Genomic DNA, 17,363 nt, shown 5'->3' with positions numbered 1-17,363 from the left:
GTGTTCAGCCAAGTGGAAACACAACGTTGGGCAATCTCTCCCTAGGTTTGTCCTAGCACCGGCATTCTTAGACTACCAAACTATCTCTGTTCTGGAACTGGGACAAAGGTCAACCAACTACCTAACACTTAGTCATTGTGTGTCGGCCAAAGTCTAAAGGCTAACCTTCTGTCCATTTATTTTCCACTTCTGTTCCTCCTCCCCCCCCCCCGTCCCCTTGGGTAGACCTTTGGTTTCAACTTGTAAAAGTGAGGAAGAAGTTGCAGGAAAGTGGAACTTAGTGTGGGAACATCTTTGACAAGTTCTGAATCCACCGAAAAGCAGCCGTTAGGAGTGGAAGAAATATGATCTCCACCACCTTTGGCGTGGGTCAACAAAGAGAGCATTTATTGACACTCTTGACGTGAAAATGCATAATCTGTCGTAAAAGGAAGTGCCAAGGCTTCACACTTCTGAAGTCAGCAGCCCTTTGTAGCAGGAGGCGTACCAAGAAGGCAATTGGTTTGTTAAAATGACTGAAAAATAGCAACCGATACCGAAAGAACAATTCATAATTGAAAGATTCTTCAAAACGATGCCCTTGACGTGATGACCCGGTGTCTGGAGGCCGTGAGGGTCTGGATGGGGAGGAACAGACTCAGGCTCAACCCGTCCAAGACCGAGTGGCTATGGTTACCGGCGCCTCGGCATAGTCAGCTGGTTCCATCGCTGACTATAGGGGGCGAAACTCTGGCCCCCTCGGAGAGGGTACACAACTTGGGTGTCCTCCTGGATTCGCGGCTGACGCTGGAAGACCAGTTGTCGGCCGTGACCAGGGGGGCGTTTTATCAGGTTCGCCTGATTCACCAATTGCGGCCTTTTCTGGACCGGGACGCCCTACGCACGGTCACTCACGCCCTTGTCACCTCCCGCCTGGACTACTGTAATGCTCTCTACATGGGGCTCCCCTTGAGGAGCACCCGGAGGCTCCAGCTGGTCCAAAATGCGGCCGCGCGGGCGGTGTTGGGGGGGACTCGACGTTCCCACGNAGCTTGCAGGACTGGCCTAGGGTAATTTTTAGAGGGGTTTTAATTACATTTTAATTGGACAAAGTTTAAATATTTCTTTTAATTAATTTTAAATTTGTATTGTTATTTATGTATTTTAACTGATTGTCAGCCGCCCTGAGTCCGCGAGGAGAAGGGCGGGATATAAATCCAAATATAAATAAATAAATAAATAAATAAAAATCATGTTGCTGAATTACGTTTTTCGGCCAGTATTGTTTCAATAGTTTTATATCCCACTGATCCAAAGAAAGGCATACTTCAGTTTTTCAAAATTTTCCGGGAGACAGACTGGCAGCTGCTACAAGGAAAAAAGTAGTTTATAGGTCCTGGGACTGATCTGGCTAGCGCTCATGTGAACAAAAACTCCACGATTGAATGAATTACCTGGGATATTTTGCAAAGTAATGGTCTCGCTTTCCTCTTTTATTCTTGCTTGAAAAGAAATGACTCGTTGGTCTTTGCCATTAGAGGCAGTGCAGCTCTTTCAGGACTGTACCATATTTTTGGAGCACTGTTCTAGCATCCTCCAACATGCAAGAGGCAGCTGTGGGTCAGAACCTTTTAAGAACCAGCAAACATCTTGTCAAATGGCCTACAGTACTCATCCCCCACATCACATTTTAAGAGCTAGTCCAGGGCTAGGCATCTGTGTCTTCCAGATGTTTGGGCCTCCATCCAAGCCCACGCCAAAGGCAAACACTGGGGGCTTAGCAATCCAGAACATTTGAGGGTTGCCTGATAATGCTGGATCCCTCTCCTTCAATTAGAAATGTTCGGGGACCTAGGATGAGTGCGAGCAGTAGGAACGATGGAAAGATTCCAAAACCAAAGGCACGCTTCACCCCTTCAGCTTCTACTACAGAAAAGATCTTAAAAGGTCAGCCCCTCCCACCTTAAGGACCACAAATGATTCTAAAACCCATGCTTGCTTTTTAGAAAGCAAAGTCTCGTCTTTTTTTTTAAATGTCCGTGAGACAAACAAGACGGGAGCAAGGACACGCCCAATTTGTGTGAGTTGGAGAAACATCAGAATGGCGGAGAACCAAGGAAAAGCCTTGGAGAAGCGTGGCTAATTAGGAGAGCAAAACCTGAGCCGTTGATACCCAGGGCATTGCAGATCAGGATGCCTCATGCCCCCTCCCCAAAACAGGACCAGCGAAGGAAGACACGAGTGTTCTCTGAAACCCGGAAAGCGATTTGCTACAAGGTTGGGTCTGCTGGTCAGGAATATTTCTTTGTTCCCTCTTAAATTGGCACCCTGATTTTTCTTCCAGTACTTACTTACGGGAAACCCTAAAACTGCAATTGTTCTACAGTAGTGTTTCCAGCACCACCATGACTACTTCACCACCACCATCAGTAGTAGGTTCTTGAGGTTCACCTTCACCAACCTTGCAGCCTTCCAAAGAGTTGGGACTGCGACGATCGGAATTCCTAATTAGTGTACCTTTTGGTCCCCTGGTCTCCCAAAAGCATTGGAAAGCATTCTAATATTTATGTGATTTGGTATGCGCCTGAACCGGGACAAGCATCTTCAACCAGAACTTCTGAACTTTCCCTTCTGTAATCCTTGTGTGAAAAGCAGTTTGAAGTGGGTCATGTGCAGCACTGACTGTCTTCAGCAGTTATCATTTCTATGGTACCTATTATAATGCAGCCAATACATAGGATTTCCAACCCCGCTCATTTTCTTTTTTTTTATTCCTAGACTAGCTGCTTCTAACTTCCTTTTATTTAAATTTTTGAATTCCTTCCTTCCTTCTCCAGAGAGCTATTAAGAGATTTCTCAAGAGCGCTCATGCAAAATATGACATTTGAGAGGAAAACCCCTGAAAGTTTCTTTTTTTCTTTGCTTCTCTTTCTTTGCTCTAAAAGAATCATCTTACAACAATAAAATCTGCAAAGTAAATTCAGAAGTAGCCCAAGAAGAGGAAGGAGGAGGAGGAAGGAGAAGGAGGAGGAGGATAAGAAGAGGAGAAGGAGAAGAAGGAGGAGGAGGAGGAAGAGGAGAAGGAGGATAAAGAGGAGGAGGAGGATAAGAAGAGAAGGAGGAGGAAGAAGGAGAAGGAGGAGGAGAATAAGAAGAGGAGAAGGAGGAGGAGGATAAGAAGAGGAGAAGGAGAAGAAGGAGGAGGAGAAGGAAGAGGAGAAGGAGAAGGAGGAGGAGAAGGAAGAGGAGAAGGAGAAGAAGGAGGAGGAAAAGGAGGAGGAGGATAATAGGAGGAGGAGGATAAGAAGAGAAGGAGGAGGAGGAGGATAAGAAAAGGAGAAGGATAAGAAGGAGGAGGAGAAGGAAGAGGAGAAGGAGAAGAAGGAGGAGGAGGAGGATAAGAAGAGGAGAAGGATAAGAAGGAGGAGGAGGATAAGGATAAGAAGGAGGAGGAGAAGGAAGAGGAGAAGGAGAAGAGGAGGAGGAGGATAAGAAGAGAAGGATAAGAAGGAGGAGGAGAAGGAAGAGGAGAAGGAGAAGAAGGAAGAGGAGAAGGAGAAGAAGGAGGAGGAAGAGAAGGAGAAGAAAGAAGAAGAGAGAAACCATTCTGTTGGGTTTACGATTTTTGAAAGCTGAAAACACAAATTTTAGCACAATATTAATTCTGACTTCTGAAGGTGCTTGCCAACAACTCCTGCTTGTCTACCTATTTAAAGAACTGTCCTGACAAGCTATTCACCTATCTTTTGCTTCCTGACCCAATATGGATTCTAGTTGAACAATGCTGGACATTTTTTAAAAAAAAATGTTGCTGTGCATAAAATAGCCCTTGCTTTCCTCTATTGAAGCAACCGTGACTTTGACTTTTCTTGCTTCTTTTAAACGCCATCGCCTGGGAGATACAAGAGCCTTTGTCAACCAACCCAACCCGCTTTCAGGTGGATTCTCCCTCGGCTGCAAAGAAAGCTGTCATTCAAGGAGGAAGTTGTGTTCCTTGACTTGAGTTGCACGCACATTGGCCAAATGACACGAAGACTCAATTTATTGTTTAGGGAAGTCATTTGGCGTTTAACCACATTTTTATGCAGCCTGAAAAGGAAACTAATTCACAATTCACAAGGCTGAACGAGACTTTGACACTTCCTGTAACACTGCAGAATGTTTTCAATGAAACATTGTCTTCTCCATGAAGATAGGGCATATTTGCAGAAGCTTTGTTTTTCCACCTCTCCTTTTCACGAACGTCACCCGGTTGCATGGTTAGCCTGGTTTAAAAAATACACCTTGCAATAATATACCCGATATAAACTTGTTTCTCTCAATCCTGGTGTGATGTTCAAAGGCTATACTGGTAATCTTTGACTTACAATAGCTTGTTTAGTGACTGTTCAAAGTTACAACAGCACTGAAAAAAGTGACTTATGACCATTTTTTACACGACCGTTGCAGCATCCCCATTGTCACATCATCACAATCCAGACACTTGGCCACTGATTCATATTTATGACGGTTGCAGTGTTCCGGGGTCATGGGATCACCTGACAAGCAAGGTCAATGGGGAAGCCAGATTCACTTGACATGTATGTTACTAAACAACCGCAATGATTCACTTAACAATGTGGCAAGAAAGGCCGTAATATGGGGGAAAACTTACTTAACAGATGTCTCACTTGGCAACATAAATTGTAGGCTCAATTGTGGTTGTAACTCGAGGACTACCTGTATACCATTTGACACGAGTACATGACAGAGCAGATAAATACATATGGACTGAGAGCTGAACTGTTAGCTTGTTTTATTTTGGATGTTCATCCATCTCTCTTTGGTGGGGCTCATACATTATGCTAAGCCATTGTGAGTCTGATCGTGGACTGTGGAATAAGACACAGTTGGATGGGGTGGCATATTACACTAGCCATAAAATAAGGGAGATACATCACAGGGATTGTGTTCCTGTAGAAGACTAGTTTAGAAACAAACAGTGTATGTATGTACCTGAAACTTATTTGCTGGGGCAGAACAAATCAAAGTGAACATAGCAACTGTAGGATTAATCTCAGTTTAGGATGGCTGTCCAGTCTCTTCTTAAAAACTTCCAGTGTTGGAGCATTCACAACTTCTGGAGGCAGGTTGTTCCACTGGTTGATTGTTCTCATTGTCAGGAAATTCCTCCTTATTTCTAGGTTGCTTCTCTCCTTGATTAGTTTCCATCCGTTGCTTCTTGTCCTGCCTTCAGGCGCTTTGGAAAATAGCTTAACTCCCTCTTCTTTGATGCTATTTGCCTTTCCTGGAATATGGTTTTTTGGTTTTTTGGTTTTTTTGTTTTTAAAGATTAAATTAGAAATAGTAGGATGATTTTGTTACCAATAATTCATTGTTGTAAATGGCCAGAAGGTTTTGTTTGTGCATATTTAAGCTCTAATTGAATTAGATCTTTGCATTTCTTGGGCCATACTTAGTTTCACCTTTAAACCTACGCACCCATTAGAAAACGCTCAGTCCATCTTTTTAGTTCATCATTCCACACAGCGTGGATGTGTTTGACTCTGAAGAACTGCTTTGCTAGTATGGCTAAAAAAACCCAAAAACAAATAAGAACAAAACAAGCCTTGATAAAGGATTCTGCAAAGTTCTGCTTTTCAGGTGACTTTTCATCAATGATATTTCTCATACTTTTAAATGCTATTGATCTAAAGAAACCTACAGTCCATTTCCCCAATATTTTGCTGCTAATAAATCTAAAAACTGACATACATCACCACCAAAAATTAATTTCTCATATTTCATTGTTTTATAAGACAATGGGAGAAACGATCAATAAAATTATACTCAGATTAATTATCAAAGATTACTGAATGTTCTTTCCAACTTCCTAAAAACCATTGATGATTAATATGTGCCTCCTGACTAGCAGTGTTAATATGTACTGTTTTATAATGCATTAGGAATATTTCAGTTAATATTGCATAATGCAGATTTACGAAAGGGTATGATCAAAGCTGATCAGGAGATTAACATGATTTTAATACCACATAAAGTTTCAAAATGGTTCACTTAGTTCCATTCCGAACTTGCCCACTTTCAACAGGCTTTCAAAAGATCCTGCTGTATTTGATAAAAGAATGTAATAATTGCAGAAGAAGTTCCTTTGATTTTTTTTTCAGTTGTGTGGCTTCAGACAAGCACACTGTTCCTATTCCTGATTGATAGGATCTCACTAACTTACAAAGACATGACTACAGTGTCTGATTTGGAATCAGGTTGAACTTCTGACCAATGCTTTTTCCAGGATGGGTCTCTAATTGTATAAGCTCCTCTCTCTTCTGTTGCTCTTCGATGTATCTGTTGCAAGTGGGTTACTACTCCCCTCAAGAAATTGACTGGACAAGTTCCCCCTTGCAAATCAGACATACATTAGAGAGTAAACTTGCAAAGTGAATCAGTCACCAATTCTTGACTCACAGAGTCTACTCTACTCTACTCTACTCTACTCCTATTCCATTCTTCTCTACTCCTATTCTATTCTACTCTACTCTACTCTATTCTACTCCTATTCCATTCTTCTCTACTCCTATTCTACTCTACTCTACTCTACTCTACTCTATTCTACTCCTATTCCATTCTTCTCTACTCCTATTCTATTATTCTATTCTACTCTACTCTACTCCTATTCCATTCTTGTCTACTCCTATTCTACTCTACTCTACTCTACTCTTCTACTCCTATTCCATTCTTCTCTACTCCTATTCTATTCTATTCTATTCTATTCATATTCATATTCATATTCATATTCATATTCATATTCATATTCCATTCCACTCATATTCCATTCTATTCCATTCCATTCCATATGGAATTGAGAATGAATTCTACAGATTCTTGGAGGATTGGTCTACCCACAAATAATAGCCTTGATGATGCTTTTTTATCTCATGAATAGCTGACCATGGGTACCAATTTTTGCCATCCCATTCATATTTACAAGCTTTGTGAGTCCTTTGCATGACAAAGAATACAAAACAAGATTGCCTGTTGGTTTGATCCAGCAGGAGTCTTCTAACATCTTCAGTTTTCTGAACAATTCTTCATGGTTTTGGGGATGCTCTGATTTACACAAACATGGGCACACTCCTCCTTTCCAGGGACAACCAATCTGAAAGTGCTTGAGGTCACCACCCTTCATTTGTACAAGAGGGACACCATCTTAATCCTCCAGAGTGTAGCAGCTGACAATCCTATTTGAACGCTTTAGAAATTGTCTTCCCAAAGCCCTTCCATTCAGTGTGTTCTTTTTTTAGTATGACAGGATGTGAAAGCTCCTTTGTTGCTAAGAATCACCACAATATTTGAATATATTCAAGGATTCTCTTGTGGATAGTGTCCTAAATACAGCTGGTGATGATTCAGAGACATGTGCAAAGAAGAAATATTAGTTTAGTGTATTCTGCACTAACCAACAACTTCTAAATCTATTGATTGAAAGTAAACTTAAGGCTGAGTTAAAGGAAAGTGTGTACATTGTGTGTGTATGTGTGGGGAGAATAGAAATAGTCTTTTATTCAAAAGAGGAGAAGCTTTGATCACGTATTTCTGGTCACCCATCTTGATTTTTATTACCTCCTGTGGACACCCTTGTGGATAAGGAGAAGTTGTTTAATTGTTAATTAACTGGTTAATTGTTCTGTCAGGAAGTTTCTCCTTAGTTCTAGGTTGCTTCTCTCCCTGATTAGTTTCCATCCATTGCTTCTTGTCCTGCCTTCAGGCGCTTTGGAGAGTAGCTTGACTCCCTCTTCTTTGGGGCAGCCCCTGAGATATTGGAACACTGCTATCCTGTCCCCCCTCGTCCTTCTCTTCGTTAAACTAGACATACCCAGTTCCAGCAGCCGTTCCTCATATGTTTTAGCCTCCAGTCCCCTAATCATCTTTGTTGCTCTTCTCTGTACTCTTTGTAGAGTCTCAACATCGTCAAATCCAGAAACCTGTTACAGGTGGAGTAATGTTTTAGAAAGAGATGGGGACGATATCACAAGTGTCCATTCAAATCAACCTATAAGACCTTTCCTTTCAGCAAATTGACACTGGTGGCATGTTTTAGAGAAGATGCATGAACTTCAAACTATTTCCTTCCTTCCACGCTGGCTACAGGACGGCTTCTTCATAACCTGGCATTTATGACATGCTTCCTTCAGCTTCTGATAGTCCAGTGCAAAGTGGACTTGCAAGACTAATGTCAGCCTTACTAGATAGACCAGACAGAAAAGACGATCAGATGAGCTAATGTTACTTAAAGATATATTTATTGTAAAATTACATAGACAGAATCTTGCAAGCCTGAAAGTACTGTATAAATCTCCCCCACATCTCCTATACTCATGGTGGCGAACCCATGGCACACGTGCCACAGGGGGCATGCAGAGCCCTCTCTGTGCGCACATGCGCCATCGCCCCAGTCCTAGGTCTTCAGCTGGGTTTTATAAAATCTTTTCGCTTTAGGCCTCCGCTGCCGTGTGCAAAAAAAAAAAAAGGTTCAATCAATCAATTTCAACTTCTCGCGGGGAAAAAACAAAGATCTCGCAAAGTTGGAATTGATTGATTGAACCACCCAGTCTGCCGTTACCACCAAGGGCCACGCCCACCCAGCACCTGACAATACGTAAGTGGGTTTTGGGTTGCAGTTTGGGCACTCGGTCTCTAAAAGGTTCGCCATCCCTGTCCTATACAGTCCAAGAAAATAGGGAGGGTCCTTTAATTTATTAGTGTATAGTAAAATATAGCATATTCCTATATTGCCCTTCCTTGGCAACCTCATCAGCAAATAAATACAAAAACATCGGTGTCAACGATCCTACCGGACTCCTGGATAAAGAAGGACATGAAGGCAAACAATGGACTGTCCTTCACCTTCCCCCCCCCCCCCCCTGTCCTGTATGTCGAGCCCGGGAGGGCTCGACAGTCGGTGGATAATTTCTGTGCGGGCAATTTAAATGTAGACAAAGCCGCCTGACATTAGACTGAATGACTGACTCCATCCATCCTTGGGAATCTCTGCAAAGCAAAATTTCAGAAGCAGATTATGTTTCGAATTCAGCAGACGCGGAATAAAGACTTGGTAGGAAACAGTTGCAAGAGAATTTCTCTGCCCAATGGCAATACTTTTAGGAGCAGATCTACGCCGTCAGAGCAGTTTATTGTACTTCTACTTTCATGCTAACCCAAAGGTACACGAGGCAGCTTTTAAATCAATGCAGTTAAGCTGTATACGTCATTTTTAGTTTCAGCGGATTTGTTTGAAAGATCCATTAATCGCATCCAAGGGCAGGATTCCCCTTTCTAAAAACTGGTTTACTTTTCTCCATATTTGTACAAACATAACCAAAGCTGCACTCTAGGCAGCCAAGGGGTGGGGTGGTGGTGGGGGAAAATCAGTAAGCATTAGGTAGCCCTGAAATTTGCATGGATATGAATATATTCTGTGGAACGCAGTGTAATGGAAAAATTAAGAAATCTAATGATTACTCAGTGACAAGAATGAGGACAAGGTGAGGTCTAAAAATGGGCTGGAAAGAGCGATGGAATGAAATAGCTGGGTGGAGGAGGGAAGGGAAGGAAAGGAACTTGATGACTGCACAAGGAAAGCAGAGTAGAAATGACATCCAATACCAAGATAAAATTGCAAGCAGAAGCATTCTGTGGTCCCATAGACACTTTTACATAATCAGCAGAGGAAAAAAATAAAATACAAGGCAATATTTATAGCTCCGGGTTGAATTGTGGAATCCTTGGTGGCCTCTGGGTTTTTTACTTGTTTTCTTGCAGACGTTTCATAACCCAACTAGGCAACTTCATCAGGGCTAGAAGGGTGTGGGGTTTCTTCTCTGTTTATATATAGTACCTTCAGCATTGGTGGAAGTGTTCTTGGTGGAGAGAGGAAGCTTGCCTGCCCGGAGCCGAGATGGTGGTGTGCATTGCGGTGATCGCCAAGGAGAACTACCCGGTCTACATCAAGAGCATCCCCACCAAGAATGCGCTGAAGTTCTACTACACGGTGCACACCTCGCTGGACGTGGTGGACGAGAAGGTCTCGGCGCTGGGGAAGGCGCTGGTGGACGAGCGGGAACTCTATCTTGACCTCCTCTACCCCACTGAGGACTACAAAGTCTATGGCTATGTGACCAATTCCAAAGTCAAGTTTGTGATGGTGGTGGATTCTTCCAACACAGCACTCCGAGACAATGAAATCCGCAGTATGTTCAGGAAATTGCATAATTCTTATACAGATGTCATGTGTAACTCCTTTTACAATCCTGGAGACCAAATCCAATCCAGGGCCTTTGATAACACGGTGATGTCCATGATGGTTCAGGTTTGCTGAAAGTCCTGCCTCTTCTACCAGCTCCTTAGACTGAAAAAACCTACACCCCGCACTGTTTGATGTTCTTCTGTCCTTAAAATAAACTCCTTTACTCAAAAAAAAAAAAAAAAAAGGAAGTGTTTTGGTGGTTCCTTGATTAGGCTGTTGTTAATTATTTGTTTTTTTTAATAAAGATTTTATTGGGTTTTTTTCCCATAAACATATGTTAATTTTTCCAATCAACGAGCTGTCTGGGATTAGCTATACTAATGCATATTCAATTCCTAATCCTCCATTCTTTCCTCTAACCAACAGTAAAATAAGTTGGTTAGAGGAAACAGACCAACCTATCAAAAATAGTGCCATAAAAAACGAAATAGAAATACAAATTAAGATAGGCAAGAAAATGGTAAGTGAACACCTGTCTAGCCTAGACGAGTTCAAATCACTAGGACCAGATGGATTACACCCCAAGGTTCTTAAGGAACTGGCAGATGTGATCTCAGAACCACTGAACTATATTTTTCAAAGATCCTGGAGCACTGGGGAACTACCAGAGGACTGGAAAAGATCTGATGTAGTTCCCATCTTCAAAAAAGGGGGGAAAAGGACCCAGGAAATTACAGACCTATCAGCCTGACCTCAATACATGGGAAGATTCTGGAAAAGATAATCAAACAACGAATCAGCGAACACCTACAGGCAAACAAAGTCATTACTAAAAGCCAACACGGGTTTGTCAAAAACAGATCATGCCAGACAAATCTTATTGCATTCTTTGACCAAGTGACAAAATTAGTGGACCAGAGGAATGCTGTGAATATAATTTACTTGGACTTCAGTAATTTACTTGGACTTCATTTGACAAAGTAGACCACAACCTACTACTTGAGAAGATAGAAAAATGCGGGTTAGACAGCATCACCACCAGATGGATCCGTAGCTGGCTGACTGGCTGTACTCAGCGTGTGGTCCTCAATGGAACCACATCTACATGGAGGGAAGTGTGTAGTGGGGTGCCCCAGGGCTCTGTTCTGGGCCCAGTGCTCTTCAACATCTTCATCAATGATCTGGACGAGGGGATAGATGGGGAACTCATCAAATTTGCAGGACACCAAGCTGGCAGGAATAGCCAACACTCCAGAAGACAGGCTTAGGATACAGGAGGATCTGGACAGACTTGAACACTGGGCGCTATCTAACAAAATGAAATTCAATGGTGAAAAAAGTAAGATTCTACATTTAGGCAAGAAAAACCAAATGTACAGGTATAGTGTAGGGGGTACCTTGCTCAATAGTAGTAACTGTGAGAGGGACCTCGGAGTCCTAGTAGACAATCATTTAAATATGAGCCAGCCATGTGCTGCAGCTGCCAAAAAAGCCAACACAGTGCTAGGCTGCATTAACAGAGGGATAGAATCAAGATCACGTGAAGTGTTAATACCACTTTATAATGCCTTGGTAAGGCCACACTTGGAATACTGCATCCAGTTTTGGTCACCACGATGTAAAAAAGATGTTGAGACTCTAGAAAGAGTACAGAGAAGAGCAATAAAGATGATTAGGGGATGGAGGCTAAAATATATAAGGAACGGTTGCTGGAATTGGGTATGTCCAGTTTAACGAAGAGAAGGACGAGGGGGGACATGATAGCAGTGTTCCAATATCTCAGGGGCTGCCACAAAGAAGAGGGAGTCAAGCTATTTTCCAAAGCACCTGAAGGCAGGACAAGAAGCAACGGGTGGAAATTAACCAAAGAGAGAATCAACCTAGAACTAAGGAGAAACTTCCTGACAGTGAGAACAATTAACCAGTGGAACAACCTGCCTCCAGAAGCGGTGAATGCGCCAGCACTGGAAGTTTTTAAGAAGAAACTGGACAGCCATTTGTCCGAAATGGTATAGGGTTTCCCCTGAGCAGGGGGTTGGACTAGATGACCTCCAAGGTCCCTTCCAACTTTATCATTATTATTATTAATTAAGTCCCAAATTTGATAGCAGTCTGTGTCTTTATCTTTCAGTCTCATAGTTAATCTGTCCATCTCTGCACATTCCAGTATTTTCCTGATTATTTCTTCTTCTGATGGCAATCCTTCATTCTTCCAGTATTGTGTGAAAATTATTCTCGCTGCTGTGGTGATGTGTAAGATTAAATAAAGACTCTGCTTATTAATCTTTTCAGACATTATACCTAATAAAAAAAGTTCAGGTATAAAATCAACTTGTTCACCCAATATTTTTTCTAACCACATATGTATCTTTCTCCAATAAGCCTTAGCCTTGCCACATGTCCACCAAATGTGGTAGTACGTGCCTATATTATGTTTACATTTCCAACATCTCTCTGACATATTTTTAAACATTTTTGCTAATCTTGCTGGTGGCAGGTGCCATCTATGAAACATTTTATACAAGTTTTCTTTATATGAAGTTGACATTGTTAGTTTGTAGTTTCTCTCCCATAACATTTGCCATTTTTCTAGTTCAGTGATGGCAAACCTTTTAGAGACCGAGTGCCCAAACTGCAACCCAAAACCCACTTATGTATCGTCGGGTGCCGGGAGGGCGTGGCCCACTGGATGTGTGTGGCCAATTGGGTGGGTGTGGTCAATAGGGTGGGCGTGGCTGCAGTGATAATGGCAGACTCGGTGGGACTAAAAAGTTCAATCAATCAATTCCAACTTTGCGAGATCTTTTTTTTTTCCCGTGAGAAGTTGAAATTGATTGATTTATTGAATCTTTTTTTTTTTTGGCACACGGCGGCAGAGGCCTAAAGTGAAAAGGTTTTATAAAACCCAACTGAAAGCCTAGGACTGGGGCGATGGCGCGAGTGCCCACAGAGAGGGCTCTGCGTGCCACCTGTGACACGCGTGCCATAGGTTCGCCACCACGGTTCTAGTTCTATATTATAGCCAAATTTTTTTGCCCATCTTATCATTGTTTCTTTCACTTGTTCGCTTTCCATTTCCAAAATGTAACAAAAAAATTATACATTTTCTTAATTAATTTCTCATCTGAGGTTAACCTCAGATGAGAAATTATTTGATTCTCTGAGTTGGTACTTCCTTGAATGGGGCATTGTTTACTGCTTGGCTGTTGGTCCAGTATTAATCTTGGTGTTAACCGATGCTTATCTGTGTGTTGATTGCTAGTGAGGAGCTGTTTTGGTCTTTTTTGCCTAGCATTGATGATGTTAGCTACATGTACAAGATGGTAATACATTTTAGAGAAGGTCTAACACAGGGCTTTTCAACCAGTGGTACGGGTACCACCTGTGGTACATTGGCACCTGGCAGGTGGTACGTGACCATCCTAGAAAAGTAGTGGGGGAGGGGAATGAGCTGAACCGGTGGCAGCACCGCACAAGCCTGAGCGAGAGATGGCTGGAGTTGCAGGGCTGTCGGCTCAGTGGAAGCGCCAGGATCAGTGCCAGGGTCCAGCTGGAGCTTGGTGCTGATCCTAGTGCTTCTCCTGAACCCTGAAGAAGCACCAATCATGCTGGAAAGCAGCACTGATCCTGGCGCTTCTGCTGAGCCCAGAAGAAGCGCCGATCAGCTGGAATGTTGCAGCATCTCCAGGGTCTTGTGATTTACATTCAGATGCTTGGCAACTGATTCATATTTAGGACGGTCACAGTGTCCCAGGGTCATGTGAAGTGACCAAAACCTGCTGCAACCACCCAGCAGACGGGGGGGGGAATAAAAATCAAACACCCCCCCACCCCACCCCCACTGCCAATCCTCAGCAGAAATGCTCACAACAATGAAAACCTCGGATAGGAGGAAGAGCGCCGCCGGGTGGGCAGGCAGGTGTCTTGCTCGGCTGTGGCTTGGGGGGCACTTTTTTCAGTGCCATTGTAACTTCAAACAGTCACTAAGCGAACTGTTGTAAATTGAGGACTACCTGTACTTTATCACTTTTTTCCTTTTTTTTGTTTTTTTTGGTTATCAGGTTTTTGACACCTTGCTAGGCGACTGGTGGTACTCGGATGTTGCCATATCTTAAAAGTGGTACAATGGGTGAAAAGGTTGAAAAGCCCTGGTCTAACAGATGCACCCAATGCCCCTTTGAAATACATTTCGTGACATGGATGTCTTCACCAGAGCTCCTTCCAGGAACCCCTATCAGGAAGTATTTCTGCACTATTGGGAAAGTCTGTTCAGAAATGTTTCCACATGCAAATCCTCCTCACACTTCTGCTGAGTGTCTGCAGGCACACATTCTTGTCTCTCTGATGAAGACAACAACACATTTCTCCTTGAAAGTAATTCCTCAGGCAGCTTCCTGGTGACACAAGTTGGGTGGGGAGACCTGTCCTTCCCCCGCATCTAGCAATTGTTGACAGTTTAACACGCTCACCGAAAGTGGAAAAGATATGAGTTAATACCACTTTATAAATGTCTTGGTAACTCCACACTTGAAATACTGCATCCAGTTTTGGTCACCATGATAATAAAAAAGATGCTGACACTCTAGAAAGTGCAGAGAAGAGCAACAAAGATGATTAGAGGCCTGGAGGCTAAAACACGTGAAGAACGGTTGCAGGAATTGGGTATGTCTAGCCTAGAGAAAAGAAGGACTGGGGGTGACATGATAGCAGTCTTCCGATATCTGAGGGGCTGCCACAAGGAAGAGGGGGGTCACCTGTTTCTCCAAAGCACTTACCGGCAGGATAGGAAGCAACAGATGGAAGATCATTAAAGATAGATCCAACCTAGAACTAGGGGAAAAAATCCTGACAGAACAATCGATCAGTAGAACAAGTTGTATCCAGAGATTGTGGGTGCTTCAACACTGGAGATTTTTAGGAAGAGATTGGACAACCATTTGTGTGAAATGGTATAAGGCTTCCTGCTTGAGCAGGGGGTTGGACCTAGAAGACCTCCAAGGTCCCTTCCAACTTTGTTATTCTGATGCTTTAGAGAGGACTAAATTAGCGACAAGAGACTCAACTGGGAGGCAACCATACTTGGACAGAAGTCTACATTCAGATTTCTTGGCAGTGTTCAACTGGGACAGAAAGCATGCTTGGGAAGAGAAAGAGAGAAGGGATTGGTTTTCCTTGCACCATTAAAACTGGCAAATTCAGATAGACCGTGGTGACAATGATTTTTAGACTTGAGCTTCTGCTTTGTCCAATGAGCACAAGTGAAGAGTGAGTTTAAGGGTTCGCGTAAGCCGAGTCTTTCTTAGGGTCTCCTAATGTGAGCTTTTCCTGCTTTGTGCCCATGACCTTGCCCCCTTTTCCTCCTCAGTCCAGGAGTGAACATAGAACATAGAATCACGGGGCTGGAAGGACCTCAGAGGTCTTCTAGTCCAACTCCTGCTCAAGGGAGGTGAATGTATACCATCCCAGTCAAATGGTTGCCCAGTCTATTCTTGAAAACCTCCAGTAATGGAGCATTCAGAACTCTGGGAGACAAGTATTCAATTGATTCATCATCAGACAATTTCTCCTTACTTCTAGGCTGGATCTAGATCATGCGAAGTATTATTACCATTTTATAAAACCCTAGTAAGATCAGACCTGGAATACTGCAACCAATTTTGGTCACCATGCTACAAAAAAGATGTTGAGAGTTTGGAAAAAATTCAGAGAAGAGCAACTAAGATGATCAAAGGCCTGGAGACTAAAACATACGAAGAATGGCTGCAGGACTTGGGTTTCGCTAGTCTAAAGAAAAGAAGAAATAAGGGAGACATGATAGCAGTGTTTCAGTATTTGAGGGGCTGCCACAAAGAAGAGAGGGTCACATTATTCTCCAAAGCACCAGAGGGCAGGACAAGAAACAATTGTTGGAAACTGACCAAAGAGAGAAGCAACCTGGAATTAAGGAGAAACGTCCTAACAGTGAGGACAATCAACCAGTGGAACAGCTTGCCTCCAGAAATCGTGGGTGCTCCATCACTGGAGATTTTTAAGAAGAGACTAGACAATCACTTGTCTGGGATTGTATAGGTTCTCCTGCTCAAGTGGGGGGCTGGATTAGAAGACCTCCAAAGTCCCTTCCAGATTCTATTCTATTCTATTCTATTCTATTCTACTCTACTCTACTCTACTCTACTCTACTCTACTCTACTCTACTCTACTCTACTCTACTCTACTCTACTCTACTCTACTCTACTCTATTCTTTCCTCTGATGCTTGGAGAATAAGTCAATCTCTTTGTCTCTGTGATGGTCCCTTCATTACTGGAAGACAGCTATCTTTCTCTTTGTTAAACTAGATATACCTAGTTCCCTCAACCGTTCTCCGTATTATTAAGCCTCCAGACCCCTTATCATCTTTGTTGCTCTTCTCTGCACACTTTCTATGGTCAGAGACAGCCTTAGGTTATCCTTAATTCTACTGGGTTAAATGGTATACATCCCTTGTTCTAATGATGTTCCCTTGATAACACAGTTATCGTTTCACGCAAGTTTAGTTTTCTGCCAACTGAAGAAAGGCAGAGAGCCCTCATTGCAAGAGTGAGGAAGGGCCATATAATGGTGGAGAAGATGAGGATCAATTCAGGAGACAACCCCCCTCCCCAGGTTATTGACGTTTTGTTTATTCCTTAAGCCCTTTTGCCCCTGCGAAGAGGAGATGACATAAGAAATAAGAAGTACACAGTGTTCTTTAGCAGGCGCTGAAAAACACAGATGACAAACATTAGGCGAGGCTCTGCTTTGATGTGGTTTCAAAGGCGGCAGCTGGCATGATAAACTCGGTCTGAAGAGGGCATCAGATCAGTGATGGTGGTGGACTAATCACCAGGTTCCTTCCACTACTGGCATAGTTGTGCCTTCTGAAGTCCATCAGACTTGCAGAGAGAAGTAAAATGGCTATGGCAAAAAGAAGCAAATATAATACCAATAGTGATGGGCGCCTTGAGCACAATCTCAAAACATCTGGAGCCCCACCTGAGCACCCTTGTCATTGACAAAATCAGCATCGGTTGATTGCAAATAACAACTTTACTCGGAACAGCTCGCCTCTGGTGATGACGCCTTTAACATCATCCAGCAACATCTGCCTATTCCAGGTCCCTGGG

General features: G+C 42.9%; 1 protein-coding gene across 1 annotated transcript; it reads left to right on the top strand.

Annotated features, from left to right (window-relative positions):
* The first annotated feature begins 9,896 nt into the window (after positions 1 to 9,896).
* Positions 9,897 to 10,366, top strand: LOC107298767 (trafficking protein particle complex subunit 2-like protein). The gene has a single exon (XM_015828133.2). The coding sequence runs from the start codon at positions 9,932 to 9,934 to the stop codon at positions 10,349 to 10,351; it is 420 nt and encodes a 139-aa protein (XP_015683619.1). The 5' UTR covers positions 9,897 to 9,931; the 3' UTR covers positions 10,352 to 10,366.
* Positions 10,367 to 17,363: the final 6,997 nt, after the last annotated feature.

This window comes from Protobothrops mucrosquamatus, unplaced genomic scaffold (genome assembly GCF_001527695.2).
Source record: "Protobothrops mucrosquamatus isolate PMUCROS unplaced genomic scaffold, P.Mucros_1.0 scaffold4264, whole genome shotgun sequence".
Taxonomy (NCBI): domain Eukaryota; kingdom Metazoa; phylum Chordata; class Lepidosauria; order Squamata; family Viperidae; genus Protobothrops; species Protobothrops mucrosquamatus.
The sequence above is the reverse complement of the archived record's forward strand: the minus strand, read 5'-3'. Positions and strand labels throughout refer to the sequence as shown.

What these genes read in the sequence shown, in the direction of transcription:
- LOC107298767 (XM_015828133.2), top strand. Translation starts at nt 9,932, where the DNA reads ATGGTGGTGTGCATTGCGGTGATCGCCAAGGAGAACTACCCGGTCTAC.